General features: G+C 41.5%; 1 protein-coding gene across 3 annotated transcripts in view; it reads left to right on the top strand.

The window, feature by feature from the left end:
* The window catches only part of slc6a9 (solute carrier family 6 member 9), a 62,593-nt gene that overhangs the window by 15,162 nt on the left and 33,650 nt on the right, over nt 1–13,781 (top strand). The window contains exon 1 of one of the 3 annotated variants that reach the window (XM_027283535.1): nt 9,142–9,433. The exons of the other annotated variants lie outside the window; for them this stretch is intronic. Coding sequence (XP_027139336.1) covers nt 9,392–9,433 — 42 coding nt within the window. The 5' untranslated portion in view covers nt 9,142–9,391. Of the gene's footprint in view, nt 1–9,141; nt 9,434–13,781 lie in introns of those variants that run through there. 3 annotated transcript variants of the gene reach the window in all.

The raw sequence follows: 13,781 nt of genomic DNA, 5'->3' as shown, positions 1-13,781 counted from the left end.
AAACAGATGTTAACCGAGAGAGAGAGAGAGAGAGAGAGAGAGAGAGAGAGAGAGAGAGAGGGCAGGTAGGGGCAGATGAGTCAGACATAATTTCTGTTTCTTACTTCACCCCCGACTAACTAGCGGAATGAGAGGGGGGTCAAAATTACAAGCGGGTGTACAGGGCACAGGCAGCGCCCAACGTCAGCTTAACGGCAGCCACTGTGGTGAACATACAATTGAGTCACAAGAGCCACAAATGCCAAACACGTCCACTGCTGGGCACTCTTTAAAAGGTAACCCACCACCAACCAACCCCCTGTGTATGAACACACACACACACACACACACACACACACACACACACACACACACACGCGCGCGCGCGCGCACACACACACACACACACACACACACACACAGCAAAGAAAAAAAAGGGCTCCATTGTGTTTCGGACCTTTAGATTTCATTTGGAAAAACCACTCAGCCTGAAAATTTCGTTTTTCTGATTTTCTTCCTCTTCCCTTCTTTTTCTGCTTTAATGGCTCTCACTCCCTTCAACTCCACAAAAAATACAAGCAAGTTAGAAAAAAAGGGGACTTCACACTCTTCCTCGCTCGCTCTCTGAAGTCAGTGAAATTATGGACAGGGCTCTGACTTTGTGTCCACACAACGGGGCTCTTAAATCTTCCCCACTTTCCTTTAGTATTATTATCATTTTCAACGGTTTCCAATTGAACTCTTTTCAAAGGCCTTTTCAGAACCATATTTAGGTAATTTGTTGCGCTTGAACCCAACCTGCTCCCTGGCTCTGTGTGTGTATGTGAGTCCTGAATGGCAGCTATAGGCCTAGGACGAGGGGGGGTCTGCTTTTCTCAGGACCGAGCAGCCCTCTCCTGCCTGGTTACACACCTCCCCTGTGTTATTTATCACTTTTCCTGCTCTCTCTTGTTTCTTTCCATCTTTAGACCCTTTCAGGCATGGAATCTGTTACATTGTCTGCTTCATCTGTCCGATAAAATAATAGCTTCAGCTTTCAAAACATTATGGGTCCATGTTGACTGTGAACAAGATCCAGGTGCGCTACTGGAGAACAGCTCTTATTTGGGAAATAACGTCATCAAAGAAGAGGAGCAATCACATAAGCTGCCTCAGTGATGAAATACACTGAAGCATTGATGTTGACTGCTTATCCTCACTGCAGTAACTCTACAAGTAGTTTTAAGTAATATTTCATATACATTTTATCATGTATTTTATCATTTACTGCAGGGATATTGAATGTTTTTTAAGTGCAAGGGTCCTGTAGCTGATGTAAAAGTATAATGCATATTAAATTGAGCCTACAATAACACGTAGGGCAGCTTATAATGCTACATTGATTGCAGGGATTCATGGGTAGAATGTTTTGCAAATGATTATTACCTGTATGAATAGATTGATTTCCAACACTTTATTGGAATTATCTTAATATTTATAACATGCATTTTTTAGATATTTAAATAACCCTGTCGAAGTAGCAGGATTTACTAGACATGACATCAAATGCCCAGCATATAAGGTAAGGCACATAATAGTAATTGCACATAATATAATCACCGGGCATTAATGCAAGTTAAAAAATCGGTGGGTTCTAATTGTATTTCATGCTTTGTGCCCTCATGCTTCAAGGAAAAGAAAAATTAAGACAACTTTAAAGCTACATTCATTGCTGTTGTTGATGTGGTTGTTTGTGCCACAGGGATGCAGCAGAAGTAACTGTAAACACAACATACATGTCGTCAGTGGTTTAGCAAACATTTCCCTATGTATACATACATTTTACACAGAGCAGCATTAGCATTATCTTGCAGTTATATTTCTGTCCACTGAACAGATGAAGTCCAATATTCGCTGATGAATGCTCTGCAAGTGTCAGATTGTTGGCAACTTGGAAGTTGTTGGCTAAAACCAAAACATTCAGCTCAAAGACACTAAAACACTCTATAGAGCACAGTTGGGTAAGAATCTCTTTAACATGACACATAACCACTTGATGCATTGTTAATGTAGAAATATTAGTGCAGCTTCAAGAATATGCCAAGATAAGCTGTGAGATGAACTTATGTTGTACATTTATTGCATTACACTACATACGTGAATTTATATCAGCAAGAAATGATTCTTTTCATTTTTTATTGATCTACAAATTAGGTTGAACTTTACCAGTCTAGATGGTTTGTTTTGTCTGATCAACAATTCAAATCCTGAATACAGACAGTAGACTAAGAAATGCAGTTACAATGCATTGTAACTTGAAGAAGAGTCACAAAAACATTACCATGTCCTAAGTATTGTCAGTGCCAGGACTTTTACAGAAAAACAACCTTTTCTTTTCAAACACAACAGCTAAGAAGTGCCTGTCTGAAAGTGGCTTTCTTTTGACTCTTACCAGTGAGTCAGCCATCGCCATCTTGATAAGAACTTTTAATTGTTCTCAGCACTTTCAAGGCTTCTCGTCTGTGTTGGCATCAAAGTTCTTGACATTGGCAACAGCAGTAAGTTTCAAAGCTTCAGTGCAGGGTCAAGAATATCTTATCTTATCCATAGTTTTATGTAGAGATGTCATAATCTGTGAGTGTGTGCATGAACCTTGAATTTTGTGTGCACATGTAGGTACATAGACAAAATTTGATTTGAACATTTCATCACTTTAATGAAGCAAGACATATTACATCTGTCTTTCTCTCTCCGATATTTGCTTTCCCTCACTTATCTCATTTCAAGCGCAACAGTGACTTTTGCCACGTGAGGCCAACTTCAGTCACGTTCCGCACTTTCATCCCCAGCAATGGTCCCATATGTTTGTCAAAATGTGTATGTTGTGTGCTTTTTCCGGCCCGATTTGTTCCCATGCCTTATCTCCAATGAGCCCCGCTCTCCCCGGGGGTCTGAGCCGAAGCCTCACGCTATTTATACAGACCGAACAGCTGGGGCCCTCCCAGCCAAAGCAGTGAGGGATGGGTAGAGAAATTATCATGGAAACTACAAGTTAAACCAAGCGTTGGAAATGTCTCTTTTCTATCTTTTTTACTCTCTTGTCTTCCTCTTCGTCATTGACCAAAGTGGCCAGGTCAGGTCGTGTTCAGCTCAGGTCAGCTAGGCTGCTGGACAAAAATCACTCACTTGAATCTCGTTTATCATCCTGTTAGCAATTTCTTATTTATCTCCCTGTTCTTTTCTCTTTTTTATTCACTCTGCAACTGATGTTTTTCCCTATGTTTCCTCTCTGGAACACACTTTCTTCCTCCACTTCCAATTAAAGAGCTGTTTTGGACTGAACAAGAAAGGTTGATTTTCCCTCCAACCGCGCCTCAACACATTTTGTCCTTTTGTGCGCTGGACAAAGCCGACCTGCTGTTGCAAAACTGAGCTTTTTGTGTTTCCTCCCTTTTCTTCTCCTCTGAAGCCTGTGCTGATTGTCCTATATTGTGAACCTCAACCCTGTGAAGTTCTGCTCTTACCTTCACTCATTTCTTCCTGTCTTCACTTCACTTCACTTCACTTCACTCTTATCATATTTTCCCTCCACTGTTCTGCTCTCAGCTTTTCCTCGTGTGAACTACTCAGGAGGGAAGAGAGAGACTCAGGCCTGTCGATAGTTCCTTCAGTTCAAGGCCCCTCGCACAGTCAGACATCCCATCACACGCATGCTGAGCTAATGAGAGGTGAAGAGATATTAACCTAATTGTTGTAAGGGACAGATATATAGATCGAGGAGGATGTAATAAGCCTAGACACGACTGCTGGCTCCCTGTGAGATTAGCCTTTCAGTTGGAAAAAGCAGGTTGATCCACGGATATTAACAGGCAGCAACAAACGCACAACCCGGATTAACATATCTTTACATACTCAACATGCCAATTCACCCACTGCTGGTCGTAACAAAAAGTCCTCAAGAGGGCGATATGCAGCTAATCGCAGTATTTCCATGATCTCAGTAGGAAACAGACATAAAATCATAAATATGCTGGTGTGTATGAATACTTTTAACTAAAGCTTTGTCAAATTGGTCAGCCATTGTTGTTTGGTGCATGACTGAACCCAAACAGAAGGGATCAGCTTTCTCTCACTGTTGTAGTGCCCCCAAGCTGCAAGCTCAGGCCACAGCTCCCACTTACATTGTATTGAGATTTAAGCGCAATAAATTGATCTGGCATAGCATTAAAACATCTGTGTACGCGTACTTGCGTAGACCACGAATGTGTTTGTATTTGTCATGTAAGGACAATAACAAACCAAAGTAGATCATGTTCTGTATGAGAGTGTATTATTATCTACTGAACAAATATTTAAATAGATTGTTTCAACTTGAGTCCTTTAAACATGTGAAGGACAAAGTGCTTATTTGACTACTCTAGTATAACGGTCAGCACTGGTGCTTTTTTCTGCTTTCAGTTTCCGTGAATAGGATGTGATTCTTGACCTCAGCTTGGAAGTTATATCATTGCATTGGTGGTGTGTTTGTGTGTATGTGTGTGTGCATGCGTGTGCAAACTTTAAAGTGAACTGTAAGTTGTGCAAGATACTTGTTTTTTTGACGATTGCAAGGTAGTCTGAACTGGTTTTTGTCAAAGCTACCATCACCTTCGGACTGTGAAAGACAGACTGACGAAAGTCAGCAATGCTCTAATTGAAACAACACTGTGCACGGTTTGTAACTCCTCAGTGAATATTAATTGTGTTTCACTGGCCTTTTGGATCACAAAGCTTTCTCATCCCATAAAAGAAAAGCATGGGAAAGATATGTCTTTCATGAGTATGTGGTGATATTTGGATTTATTTGTCAGCTCAGATAAGAGTGCTTTGAAAAAGGAGTGAAAAACATGAGAGAGGAGATGAAATGAAAATAATTCCAAAGAAAAGGAGATTATTTTCTTTCCCAGACTTATGTCTGAGTGGTGCATCTTTCTATCACCTTTTTCTTACTCTACTCTATCACTCTCCCACCCCATGGAGTCATTCATACCCAAAACACCATGGTCCAAAATATTCTTTACATCATAGCTCCATCATGTACACTATGTAATTTAAACCTTGAACCTGAAGCTGTGGGCTAAACATGTTCCCTCTGTAGTCTTTTGTTATTGGAGCATAATGCACCTGAGGCCAACAGGAAATGAATTATTCTATCGACGTAAAAATACACCTGCTGTGTTGAGGTCCTGCTGCTGCCATTGGAACATTTCCTGTTGCTTCACATTAAAACCTTTCTGCCTGCAAATCACCTTGATGCTTTTATTGTGAATGAGCTACAGGAAATGCGTTGTTTTTGCCACTAAAGGAAACATCCAGTGATACCGTTAAAGGGTCCAGTGTGTAGGATTTATTAGCATCTAGTGGTGAGGTTGCAGATTGCAACCAACTGAAAAACCATGCCTCATTCTCCCCTGTGGGAGAGGCTATAATGACCATGAAAAAAAAACACATTTAATTGGACTTTTAAATAAAAGAATAAGTTGTTGTACAGTATGTTATGTAGCAATCCTCCTAAGTGGAGCACTATGAAGCCAACCCCAGGCAACAAGTTACACACCTGTTAATACCCTGTTGAAGCCAGGTATTACTTCTGCCAACAACAATGATTCAAATGGTAAACAGTGCAAAACCGACATGAGGAGGTTAGGATATTATACTGCCACCTCATTTGTCTCCATCATCTGTTTTTAAGTCTTAATTACAACATAAAGTGCGTGATATAATGCCACATGCACGTTTTATTACCTCCTGAATAAAAGCTCAGTGAGGAAATGTGTGAGCCAGGCTATATTAATGTTCAAATCACTGCATTGGTCTTCAGTGAGGATGTTTTTTTTTTTTTTTTAGAGCGGAACTTAAAAGGGGAGGTGAAAAAAGACTTCCTGGCTTTATACTTTCTTTCTTTTATTCCCCTCTCTCCCTTTGAACATCATAAAAGTCGCCATCTGTTGTTTGTGTTGTATGTTAAGTGATGGAGTTTAGGATCAATGTCTTTGTTTGGCCTTAGGTTTGGTTGTAATAGATGTTGGCGTGTGCTTACAAGTGAACAAGAAAGCCTTGAGGAAAAGAAGAGATCCATTCTGACCTTATCAATGTTTCTGCGCCGTGCCCTCCTGATCGTTTGTCTCTCTGCTCCTGTCTGGTGACGTTGGCTTGTTCTTGTTTACATGTGAAAGCTACTAAAACTAAGAACTAGAGGTTTCTGGTCACTCTGTTTGGGGACAGGATTAGTCAGTCAACAGGAAATGAATTTAAATTGGACAGCTTGTTTGATAATTGATCAATTGAGACTTTTTTTAGACAGAAATGACAGCTTTAGTCTATGTTTTTGCTAAATGTTGTTGTCTCAAGGGTAACAAACTGAATATCTTTGGGTTTCAGACTGTTGGTGAGACAAAACAACACCTCTTATTCATTCACTATTTATACGTTCATTGATTAATTGAGCTTAATTGATAATGAAATTGTTAGTTGCAGCCTTAGCTGCATCCAGCTGTGTCTGTAACTTCCTGAAACCAACAATCTGTCACTTTTTGTATGTGCAACTAAATGCAGCACCATGAATGTCTTAACATGAATGCTTCACAGTACCACTAGACCATCACTTTCAGACATATCCAGACTGGAAAAAGCATGCTATTTAGTCATAAACTACATTAGCTTAGTGTGAAGAGATGCCAATACAGGTATGATAAAATAGATCTTTCATAATCCATGAGCAGTTGTATCTGTAGACCCAAACATAACAAACCAACTCCCAGAGACATAAATACATGATTCATTTGAGTCCCCCCAGCACTTAATAAGCACCCTCATATGCAATAAAAATGTGCTTGTATGCAGTGGGCAGACGTGGAGGTGCACTCAGGAGTGAGCTGTGAATACAGTTCAGCCTCGACATCAGCAGGATTCAGTACCTTTTGAAAATGCGGTGAAAATCCTCAATGTGCACATTGTCATTCACTCTCACAGGCCATTTCGCTGCTGCAGCAGGCACACAAGTAACTTGCTGTTATTATCAGCAGCAGCATCTGTGCTTCTCTAATTAGAGTTAAATGACCAAACATAATAGGGCAATTACTTAACGAAACAAGTCCCCCCTCTCCGCAAACAGTTTTCAGTGATTGCCCCCACACTTAATGCCTGTATGATATGTAGTTAAGTGTGTGTGTGTGTGGCTAGATCCAAATGGAGGAACTAATGATCTACCATTTAGTTCTCAAATGCACACACACACACACACACACACACACACACACACACACACACACACACACACACACACACACACACACACACCTTATAGAATCTGCGTCAGTGATGTTGTTTCATCCCAAAAATGACAAATTTTGTTTTTAACATCTGCACCATTTTCAGTGACATAGACCTGTACATCCAGGCTCACGAGTATGAACATACGGCAGGCTCTCACTATGAAAAGAAGTAGCCAAGTGGAGGACGAAGGTTGATAGATGATGATAACAATCAAGGTTTCCAGTGAAACATCTATGCTAGATCCAAAAACATGCCTCATGTTGCTGTAAAGAAGACTACAAACCTTTTCTCCAGCTGCTTAATGTTTTCAGTGTATCTACCAAAATAACTTATACCAAAACAACGTCATCAGTTTTTTTAATGTCGAATGTTCTCAGCAGTTATCAACAGCTGCTGAAGAGGAAAGACAACGGTGATGGAGAAAGAGACAAGAGTCCCTCTTAAACAATAACTTGTCTGTTATAAATGTGTCAACATGTCCGACTCTTGTTGGGAGCACTTGTTTTCATTGCCCTCAGCACTTCCTCTCAGCACACTGAATAGGGCGGGTATATGGTAATGATTCCTTTATTGGATCCCCTGTGAGATTCTAATCCTCTGAATTGATAGACAAATGAATAGCATCCTGTCTGCGTTGCTTGTCTCACGTTAAACATAACTGGAGGGCCTCCACTCAAGCAGCAGCGGCCATTGTCTCCGGCTATCAAACACCCATTAGGCCAGGCGCCAGTTGCTTGTCAACTTTTGACATCACTTGCACCGCATCCAGTCAGAGAATCGACGCTGAGTGACGCGTTGAAAGACGGCTCGTCCCGTTTTTGCTGTGTGAGTGATGTTTTTGTTGATCTCCCATATCATGCCCCTATTGTGGATGCACTTCTACCTTTTTCTCTCAGACACTCACTTCCTCGCTTTCTCCTCGCTCTTTTTGTTGTGGGTAGCCATTAGCCATATGGTGGAAAACAGGCACAACAATGTGTGCAACAAAACAGAGGCTCGGGAGGGAAGCTCTTGAATTTGAAAGGGTGTAACTCTGTGAACATGTCGCGGATGAGGCAAAGGAGGAGGGCTTTGGCTCGGCCAGCCTCTCGGTGTGACATGGCAGAGGAGGGGTGTGTGTGTGGGGGGGACATTGGCAATGTCAGGGTGTAGAGACGGACGAGGATTTGGAAGAGTCAAGTGCTGCTGAAAGGGAAGTTGTTGGTGGTCTGCAGAGTTGCAGCAGCTGCCTCTGAAAACAAACGGAAGAAATAAGAGAGACAGAGAAGAAAAAGAAGGGGGACAGGGGAGTCCAGTGGAAGGCGTGTGGGCTCCTCACTAGTGGGCTCCTCACTTTTTTTTGTTCCCTTACTTTAATCTGTTGGGAGAAAGAGTGAGGGAGAGAGAGAGAGGGAGAGCTTGGCTGTAGCCCATGGGTGCTCCAGACCTCCCCCCACTTTACTCCAGCCAGTTAAACTAGAAGTTCAACACCCCCCTGTTCCCTCCACCACCACCATCGGTCCTCCTCTCTCCCGTTTACTTGCTCTGTATTCAGCCTAGGTGCTGGAGTGACAACGAGCCATTCATTGTGGAGGTAGAGGAAAAAGACTGTGGATCTCTCCTGTGTCTATTTTTTTTTTCTGGTAGGGGGGGGAGTGAGGTGGGAGTTGGGAATAGAGGGGAGGTGGACAGCGGAGAAGCAGGAGGGAGGGGCGCATATTCCTGAAATGGTGAAATACGACAGAAAAAAGGGGGGGGGGGGGGGTGCAGAAAGAGAAAGTACAAGAGTGAGGGGAGAAAGGGAGGGAGGGGTGAGTAAAAAAAGTAAGAGCGCAAAGGAGGGAGGGATGGATGGAGGAGAAGCAGAGCTGGAATCACAGAAGGATGGGAGGGGGGAGAGAGAGAGTGAGAGAGAGAGAGTGGGCTACCATGCCGAATGAGCAAGAGAGGCGGAGAGGAAGCAGAGCTCCATCAGATGAAATGAGGTGAAAGTAATTCAGGCATTAATCAAGCCAGGGCAAAAGGGAGGGTATACTGTGTTTTCTCCCCCCTCTTTCGCTGCGGAACTGAAAGGCAAGGTGTGAATGAAGGAGCCTACAGTGGCCAGCAGAGAAGCACCACTGGGTCACCGCATCAAATCATGTCTGATTCGAACACCATTGCTGCTTCCACTGCAGACCAGGTCAGTCCAAGCTGTCATATTGTTGTTTTTTTTATTGTTCTTTTTGTTTTTTTAAAATCTTATTTTATTTTTTAATTTTTGACTTGCGAGTGTGCTGTTGTTCCTCCTCTGTATAAGCTGCAGCTCACACCAGCTTAAGCAGCTGGAAACACCTTGTTAGAAGACTTGGAAATGAGATTTCTAGGAATAAGCAAACTGAACCCATCCCAAGTTCCGGTCAGATGTATGTTATCTTTAGATCCTAATTCGGAAGTAGTTAGAGGAAGTTTCTAAGAGCAACTGAAGTGAGTGTGTGTTTCTTGGACTATCAAAGCATCGATTGTTTTGCCCGGAGCTGCCTGGACAACGGTACAGGGTCCTGAAAGAATTGAATTCATCAAGACGAGCTATTGTCTACGCCGCCTTATTTTTCGGTGATCATTCAGGGGGTCTGTGACGACTCAATACCCCCCGCACCACGTGAGGAGGGGGATGCAGCTCTTTAAAAACCAGACCACGTGTGACGGCCCTGAAAAGTTTTTATAAGTAATTGCAGTGGGAAGTCCGGGCAGTGCTGTGAGAGATGGGGTTGGTAAGGAAGTGGGCTGGTCCGCCGTGTGTGTGAAAGAGAGTGACAGAGTAGAAAAGCAGAAGTCTCCAGAAAAGGCCGATATTTATGCCCACCCCCCAAGCTGCTTTAATCGCACACTTTGGCACATACATCCTTCGCTTGGCTTTCTTTTTTTTAACTGTCGACTGTCTTTGACCACTTAGGAACAATTAAATCCTCTGATCTGTTTAAGATAAGATATACAGTTATTTCCATTATGGCAGGTACAGACAAAAAGTGTGTCTGTGTGTGTGTGTGTGCATCCGACCTTGCTGCCGGCTTATGTTGTTAGCCAAGTCCTTGTCTCCTGTTTCCGATTGCTACTGTCAAGGCTGAGTCAGCTTGCTATAGTTCTGTAGGCAAACACACACACAACTGCGCGCACACACAACAGCTCTTTGAAGTGCTCACACACAAAATTTGGGATGGACCCTGGATGAAAGGTTGAAGAGATTTAGAGCTACGTAGTGTGTGTTTGTGTGTGTGTGTGTGTGTGTGTGTGTGTGCGTGTAGTGTGAGGCCTGTGTTGTGGTTAGAGAGTATTCTAATTACTTTTTTCGTGTAACGTAACGCGTTAGTTTCGTGCGTTAAGTAATCATTAACATCGTTATTGTTTTTAAAAAAGTAATCCGTTGCTTTAAGAATTTCTCCAGATAGGGAAAGAAAAACTCTGACTGCAGCCTGCTTTTTGTCAGACAGTACTGTGCCACCTGCGGATGTCAGCGGAGGCGCAGCGCTGTGATGATGTGTCTGTGCCCTGCTGACCTACGTTACCTGTGTGTGTGTGTGTGTGTGTGTGTGTGTGTGTGTGTGTGATGGCAGAGAGGACAGCTTTTGAGTCGTGGAAGTACAACAACATAATGGTAAAACGCACACTCTGCGTTGGTGAAAATCAAAAATATCCACTTCCTGTTTAAAAAAACATTTTGTCTCCAAGCTGACTGTCTTCCCTGTTATTGTCATCCTGCAGAGTTCATTTGGTTGGATGACTGACGTTATTCAATGTCACGTCTCGGTGCATTTAAAGGAGGCTGTGTGTCTGTATCAGTTAAGTGGCAGCATGTGTGAGGCGCTGCAAACGGCTTTTCATTTTTGGTGATGAGTGACACATGAGTAACGCATGGTAACACGTTACTCCCTAAAGCAGCGTTCACAACAGACAGCTCTACAACCACACACTAATACACTGATTCTAATCCATGTAGATTTGATAACACACACTTACCATATTTCTCCCAAAGCTTTGACTGACAGGACACAACAACAGCAGCACCTACAGTATATGACTGCAAATTTCAGTCCATAATTATTATTGGCTGTAATCAAATACATCTCCTGTAAAACTCAAATGAAATCTTTCCTCCAGTATCAGTAGAAGGCTTGCTTTTTTAAACTGAATTTGTTTGAGGATGTTCACACACATAGGAATTAATGGATGTTCTTGCCAGAAACCAGCATGTTGTAATTTTATAGACACCACACAACACCTTCCTTGGTCAGTTTTATTGGAATTATTGGAATTATAGAGTTTGTGAATGTGTTTCGTTCATCTAAAATGACATAAATAAGACAGTTAAACCTAACCCCTCTTTGTATATTTCCTGACACACATTGGCTCACTCTGTATGGCTTCTTCCCTTACCGCATATGACATATTGCAGAGAGGAAAAAGTTATCTATGCAGGCCCACCAGAATGTTTTGTATTTTCAAGAGACTTGTGATTTCCATTTAAACTTGTATAACAGGAATAAAGAAAGCCAGCGGGGTGCATTAAGTATACCTTGATAATCCTTATTGAAATAAATTATTTTAAAACTGATATTTCTGTGAATTTTATTCAGTCAAGAGCAGATTTATGTTCAACCACAAATCTTAAAAAACACTTGAAAAGCACTCTGTGTCCGTATGCAGTGTCTTCATTCTGACCTGAGGTCGTATTATTGGTGTGTAAGTACTTCTGTTTAACTAGCAGGAGGAAATGTTCCTGCTGAAAGACTAATTACTTTGACAAATCTGTCGTGTGGGCAAGTTGCATTTCTACATTGACTCATCTGAGCAGGATTTGAAAAAAGCTCTATGATATAATGAAACTGTAGGTAAAAAAAGTGACAATAAATTACTTAATCATTTCAAACACAACTGTTGGAAAAAAGCACAGTTGAGTATAGGGCTGCTCGATTATGGAAAAAATCAATATCACGATTATTTTGGTCAATAGTGAAATCACGATTATTCAAACGATTAATTTTGAGTTTCACAATGCATTTATTTAGCATTTCTCTCTCTCTCAAAAAACACTTTGTTATTGATTCTTTATGCAAAATATTCAAATTGAAAATAAATTTTGGCTACAAATATGTACTTTACAGCTCTTTTGCAATGTATCAAGCATTAAATCAATAAAATAAATATACTTTATGGAACATTAAATAAGGCATAGAAAAACATAAATGTATCCAAAATAAACTATGGATCCAGCTGCTCTGCAAATTCTCTATATTTATAGAACAAAATAAATATAATAATAAGCATAAGCATCAATAAGCAATAAGCATCTTCTTGAAACCCTCACCCTCGAATGTATTAATGGGTTGCATATCTTTAGCTAAGAAATATCCAGTGGCAGCTGTTAGGCCCCGTTTACACGTACACGGGTATTTTAAAAAACTGAGACATTTCCCTTCGTTTGTACCGATCTTTTACACGCAAACGGTGAATTCGCCTCTGAAAACGAATTGAATTTTAGGCAGCTGATGCACCAAAAGTGTGACCAATGTTTACCTTTTGCTATGACAATGATCATGGACGCAAGCCGCCCATAGGCTCGGCGCAGTTATGATGGCACATTTATGCGGGTTGATGTAAACGAAAACTTTTTTAAAAACTATGCTATGTGCACGATGTTATTTTGGAAAACGGAGGGAGGGAAATATTCGTTTTTCAACATACCCGGCTATGTGTAAACGTAGCCTAATGTCTTGTGCCTCTCCGAACTTGTCGGATAAGGAGTCACATTAAACAATGTGTCTGCGATCGATGACTGAGTTTGCGTTGACGTCTTGCTGGTTGTGGCACTGGCTTTGTCTTTTTGTTTCTTTATTAATTCGTCGTGAGTGACTTCGTGCTTTTTTTTTAGATGATTGAATAAATTTGTAGTGTTACCAAGAGAAGCAGCTATTACCTTGTAGCAAATCTGCTGCTTCTCGTTGGATTCTTCTCATTCAATCTCACTCACTGGTTTTGAACACACCTCTTCACTCTTCAGCTGTGTGGGGGAGTATGGGCTATCCTGTTAGTCAGCGGGGCCGCGTGAAATGGAATGTATTGCGCATGCGTGTCTCTCAGAACTTGTGTAATGAAAAGTGGAAAATAAATCGTTTAAACTCGATTATATGATTTTTGAGATCGTTTGACAACAAAATCGATATCGTGATCAAAATTCGATTCATTGCACAGCCCTAGTTGAGTATAATTATATAGTTATGTGGAGTGGCTATGGCTCAGGAATGCAAGTCGTCTAGAAATCCGACACTTGTGGTTTGATTCCTAGCTCCTTCAGATGTTAAGGTATCCTTGGGGAAGATACTAAACCCTGATTGCTTGTGAAATAAAGTTAGAATGCCTATAATATATTATGTGTTTAACATATGGCCTTTACGGGAAAAATCCGTGTGGGTTGGTTCCGTTCTTGGCCGATTGCTGTGTGTTGACTCAGATCTGGACTGAGCTTATCAAGCTGAGCAAGCTCTCACTCCTCA

Source organism: Larimichthys crocea, chromosome X, assembly GCF_000972845.2.
Source record: "Larimichthys crocea isolate SSNF chromosome X, L_crocea_2.0, whole genome shotgun sequence".
Lineage (NCBI taxonomy): Eukaryota > Metazoa > Chordata > Actinopteri > Sciaenidae > Larimichthys > Larimichthys crocea.
This window is presented reverse-complemented; position numbering and strand designations above follow the sequence as displayed.